General features: G+C 48.8%; 1 protein-coding gene and 1 non-coding gene across 2 annotated transcripts; one reads left to right on the top strand and one right to left on the bottom strand.

Annotated features, from left to right (window-relative positions):
• Positions 1–306: 306 nt before the first annotated feature.
• On the top strand, positions 307–661 carry BJ212DRAFT_1490825 (uncharacterized protein; the record flags this gene model as incomplete). Its single annotated transcript, XM_041341473.1, has 3 exons — positions 307–420; positions 471–547; positions 601–661. 3 exons carry the CDS (start codon positions 307–309, stop codon positions 659–661), a joined length of 252 nt encoding a protein of 83 aa, XP_041184875.1.
• A 589-nt stretch (positions 662–1,250) lies between these two features.
• BJ212DRAFT_t163 lies at positions 1,251–1,332 on the bottom strand. The gene has a single exon. It is a non-coding gene; the product is annotated as a tRNA-Ala (tRNA).
• Positions 1,333–4,979: the final 3,647 nt, after the last annotated feature.

Below are 4,979 nucleotides of genomic sequence, written 5' to 3'. Positions count from 1 at the left end.
TGGATGAGATACCCACAGACGACGGTGAACCAGTCGCACAGCACGATGCGGTTGTACCCAAGAAACCATCGACACGTAAAACTAAGCAGCAACGAGCAAAGGCGCTGCGATTGCGCGAGGAGGTACGCCTTTCGGAGATTCCTTACCATTGCCGCTGAGCTTGCACCAGAAACGAGCCTTGGCAGAAAAGGCGGCAAGAAAAAAAATGCTTGCTACGATAACAATGGTTAAATCTCTCCGTTCAACTGCGGAGAAAGTCGGCCAACAACAAAATCAGCGCGATTGGCAAGGCAGTTGGCGCTAAAGATGAAGCTTAGAAAGGGTCTGGCTGGCCAACGGCTAGGGAAATATAAAGTTCCTGAAAATGAAATCGAGGTTCAGATTGGGGAGGATCTGAGCGAAAACCTACGAACGCTGAAGGTGCGTCAACTGCACCAGTTTTGTCGGCATTGCTGATAGCCTCCCATCAGCCCGAGGGCAACTTATTCCGTGATCGCTTCCGTAGCATGCAGCAAAGAGCCCTCATTGAGCCTCGCGTACCAATCCTGTGAGTATTCGTGATATGTCTCAGCGCAGTTTTTGACGTCCTTTACCCTGTAGCCCAACCAAGCGAGCGAAGCTGAAAGAGTTCGAGAAGCACGCCTGGAAAAGATTTGAGTAGCTAGTATTACTCTTGTCCTATGCTACCGGCCTTCAAGTGTTGACAGGACGCACTTGCCTCCAGTGCATGTTGTACTACATCAGTTGCATTGCATGTTTCGGCACTTGTACTTTTTGCAGTAAGTTTGGTGAGATTTCGATTTTCTGCGACAGGGCTTGCCCTCGACTCATCTCCCCTACCTCTGGGTGCGGCTCTTCCGCCAGACGTGCATATTTCTATGACGTTGTAGTGTGCTTCAGCGCTGATCACAATGATTCCCCGGTTCAGCGCGCCGGTCATATCAAAGTTAATGGCCAGCCGATTATTGCACGCGTCACGACTCGCGGAGGTGGACGGGCACGCATGGAAATCATGCCTTCAGCAAAAAGATGCATGTATGCTCACCTCAGGGCACCTTATCCATTGATAATCACGGTTGGACAGCTGCATCTTTGAAATGTCGAGGCGCCACATCTAATGTTCAGGTGTTGCCCGCCGAAAAGAAAACTCGGCTGGTTCATGGCCCCAGACAGTGACTATGTAGCAAAGACTTGAGACACAACTCAGCTGCCAGAACCGTTGAGGGCGGCACAGATTGAGTACCAAAAAATGGACACTGTGGGAGTTGAACCCACGACCTTACGCAATCACGGTTTGCGAAGCGTACGCGCTACCAACTGTGCCAAGGGCCCGCGTGTGCTAAATGACCTAAGCAATACATCATTGGCTGAATCATTGCAGCTTGCAATTGGGACTCGACCACGTCCGTTTCCTACTCAAGTGTCTTACGGATGGACATTGATTATATTGAAAACGAAATCTCCCAATTGCAACCTCCCGCAATCCAGAGGAGACGAATCCGACCAGTGGACGATGCTCATCCTTTTGATCTAGACGCATACATCTCGGGATATTCTGGTATGATATTAAACGCCCCTCTTGATGCACTAACTTAGATCGATATTTCCGACTCTTTGAGGGTCGTACTGCATTTGACAGGCTTGTCCACATTATCTCAACATGTCCGACTTTGGCACCACAGGCACTAAGCTGGCGTTCGCGCAGATCGAGGGGCTTCGCGATCCAACCCTTTATCAGACTGCGATGAACGCATATGATGCTGTGGCGGACCTTCCAGAGGTGCAGCTCCCTCCTAGCGAGTTTTGTTCAGTGAATACGGTGTGGTGCGAAGAAGTTACGAAAAAGAATCAAGCGGAGAGAACGAAGCTGGAGGTTGAGCTGAAGACGTATTCTAACAATATGATTAAAGAGAGCATAAGGGTACGGCCAGCATCTTGATTCTTTCAGAGACTCTAAATATTATCTCTCCGTCAGATGGGCCATAGGGACCTCGGTGATTTTCTACCGCGCTACTGGAGACTATACCCAAGCACTCAAACATTATACGAAATCAAGGGAGTTCTGCTCAACCAGCCAGCACGTGCTTGACATGTGTCTTTCTGTGCTAGAGGTAGATTTTAGTTCATTGGTATTAGTGTCCTGTCGTTCATGCCTCCCATAGCTTGTGATCGAACAACGCAATTACTCACACATATCTTCCTACGTCTTTAAGGCGGAGGGCGCACTTGATACGGCAAGCGCAGCAGCAGCAATCCAACACTGCTCCTGGTTCCAACAACATCTCAGCTGCCCCGCCACCTAAAAGGTCAGCAGAGCGTGACCAAGTACAGTCCCAAGCTGGACTTTGCGATGGCTTTGTTTCAACTGGGGCAAGCCAACTATGAAAAAGCTGCCCAACTTTTCCTGAAGATTGGCCCTCCGGATTCTCTTGGTGATTGGATTGGCAAGGTAGGTGAGATTATTTATCCAGTCGACCTTTGCTTACGCTCTTCTAGCTTGTCGCTCCCGGTGATTTTGCGATATATGGGACTCTATGTGCTCTTGCTAGCATGTCGCGATCGGCAATCAAGTCTCAACTTACGGGAAACGCTATTTTCTCTGCGTACATTGAGCAAGAACCATATGTTCGAGACTTGACCCAGTCATATCTTTCAAGCGATTTCAAAAACGTCCTGGAGCTTCTTGAGCGGTACTCGGTATGCTTACTAAGTCTCTTAATATCTATAATTCTGAGTCGTCTTTCTTGCACCAGACGCGCCATTATGTGGACATTCATATGTACTCACATGTATATGACCTGACGAACCTCATTCGTAATGTTGCGGTCGTGCTTTACTTCCAGCCATTCCAGACCATTCGCCTCGACAGAATGAGCGCCGCATTCGGCTGGACCGTCGATGAAGTTGAGAAGGAGGTAGTTGCGCTCATTCAAAGCGGTCAGATCCAAGGCCGAGTTGACAGTCAGAACAAGGCCAGTGAAGCTTGTTGGCATAGCTATACAGAGGAGATTACTGACACCATCCACGCTACAGATCCTGAAAGCGAGAAAGGTGGATCATAGAGCCGAATTGTTCGCGCGTGCCATAAATACCGCTGCTGAGATACAAAGTACCAATCGCAAGCTACTGCTACGGATGCGTTTGTGAGTATATATGGGATATGCGCAGGTCACGCTCTAATCTGAGTTTGTAGGCAACAAGCAGATTTGGTGGTGAAGCCGCCAAAATCGCGCCGCGAACAAGATCGTGCGGGGGAGCTTTTGCAGGGCGATTGACAGCTATAAGATGGTGAGGCTATTGTACTGTATTTCTACTGCATGGTCAAACTTTATATCATGATCATTTCTGACGGCTAACAGCGATGAAGTTCTGCGTAAGATTTGCTCCACTGACATTCCATAGTTCAAAGGCGACCTCTCGGAGACTGCTCTTTCTGAGACCTCATGAGGTCGAAGCGTTTTGGGAAGCCGAGCGACATCACATGACAAAGGACAAGTAGAAGGAGTTCTCTGGTTTCCGACTAAACGAAAATCATTAGGGGCAATTAAATTACAGCTTCATGAGAACAGGCTAAATAAAGGAAAGGAGAGGATTTGAATAGCCCAGTTGACTGCTCGCAAAGCCGGCTACTTATGACTGAATGCGTGCCTCCTAGGTCCCCCTGTGGCGAGCAGTCTGTAGATTTCGCACGGTCTACGTCCTCGACAAGCTGCCGCCTACTACTGGTTCAATCGAGTGTGGCAAAGGCTTTGTCACACTGCATGCACTGGCTATTCCCGTCATCCCTAAGGACGTCGAAGACAAGAATACGTCTGTGCCGGAATAATCAGCGTTTAGGAGACTCAGAAGAGAGCATGCGTCAGACATGACGCATATGCGCACGGACCAGCTTGAAGACGCCTAAACCGAGTGCGAGTGTTGATTCATTTGAATCGATTAAAATTGCGGTGCCAACATCCATGCACATGTCCATGTCCCGTACACTCGTGTACCTTGTTCAACAGTATCACAAGTTGTTTGGGTCGTCGTTAGTACAATGAGCTAATTACGTACTACTACTAGTACGAGCATCCTTGCCTCGCGGTCGGTGGCTGAAGCGCTAACTAAGCCTAGACCAATGGACTTGGCAACACCAACTATAAAGTAGGGCGATACTAGGTTCTCTGTTCTTTACATTCACCCACCATCATGGACGGATCGTATGTACCACCAAAATTGTTCCCAGACAGTCACGGTGCCAGTCAGGGTATACACTGGCAGCCCTTCAAACAGAGGATAGACAAGGGGAAAGGAGTCGGTTAGTGTACTCCACATACAGGGACGTTATCGTTCATAATCTATACAGATCGACCAGTCGGTATTGGCGATAGCAGTTGGAATCGTTTTGCCCAGGGCTCATCCCGTGCATCTGCACCATCGATCACGATCGACGAGATGGACGACGACGATGAGCCCTTGACATCACAAACACTCTCAATGTTTACAGGTGATACAGCAGACTCTACCCGCATGTCTGAGGATTCGGACGACGACCTCTATCAATCAGTAAGATCCGATAATGCAGAAGACTTTGTAGGTCCACTTCCTTCAAGTCTAGGCTTGCGGTCATCATAATGTGGGCTGGAGTTCTCACGTTCTGATTCAGATGGACGTGGAAGATTCCTCTCCGCATAGTGATGCTCGCGACCTTGTCCAGTCGATTAATGGGATGTATCGGGTCCTGGATTTGATCAATGAACAAGGGAGTGGTGGGCTAGGTATCTTCACTATCCTTGACAACCCTCGCCTTCGCTGACTTGTAGTTTTAGTGGACAAAGTTATCATAGCGCAGGATTCACTCCGTGCATTTATCAACAGTGTTTGTCCGGGCACATATGTGTCCATGACAAAAGTCAACTTTAGCGCTCTAGACCGCTTCATCGTGAAGCCTGTTGGCGTGTACGGCAGTAAGAGTGAAATTGTGCGACTCTTGTCATCTC

The sequence above is a fragment of the Suillus subaureus genome (assembly GCF_016647635.1).
Source record: "Suillus subaureus strain MN1 chromosome Unknown BJ212scaffold_544, whole genome shotgun sequence".
NCBI classification, from domain to species: domain Eukaryota; kingdom Fungi; phylum Basidiomycota; class Agaricomycetes; order Boletales; family Suillaceae; genus Suillus; species Suillus subaureus.
Note: the sequence above shows the minus strand (reverse complement) of the source record. Positions and strands in the feature narration are given on the sequence as shown.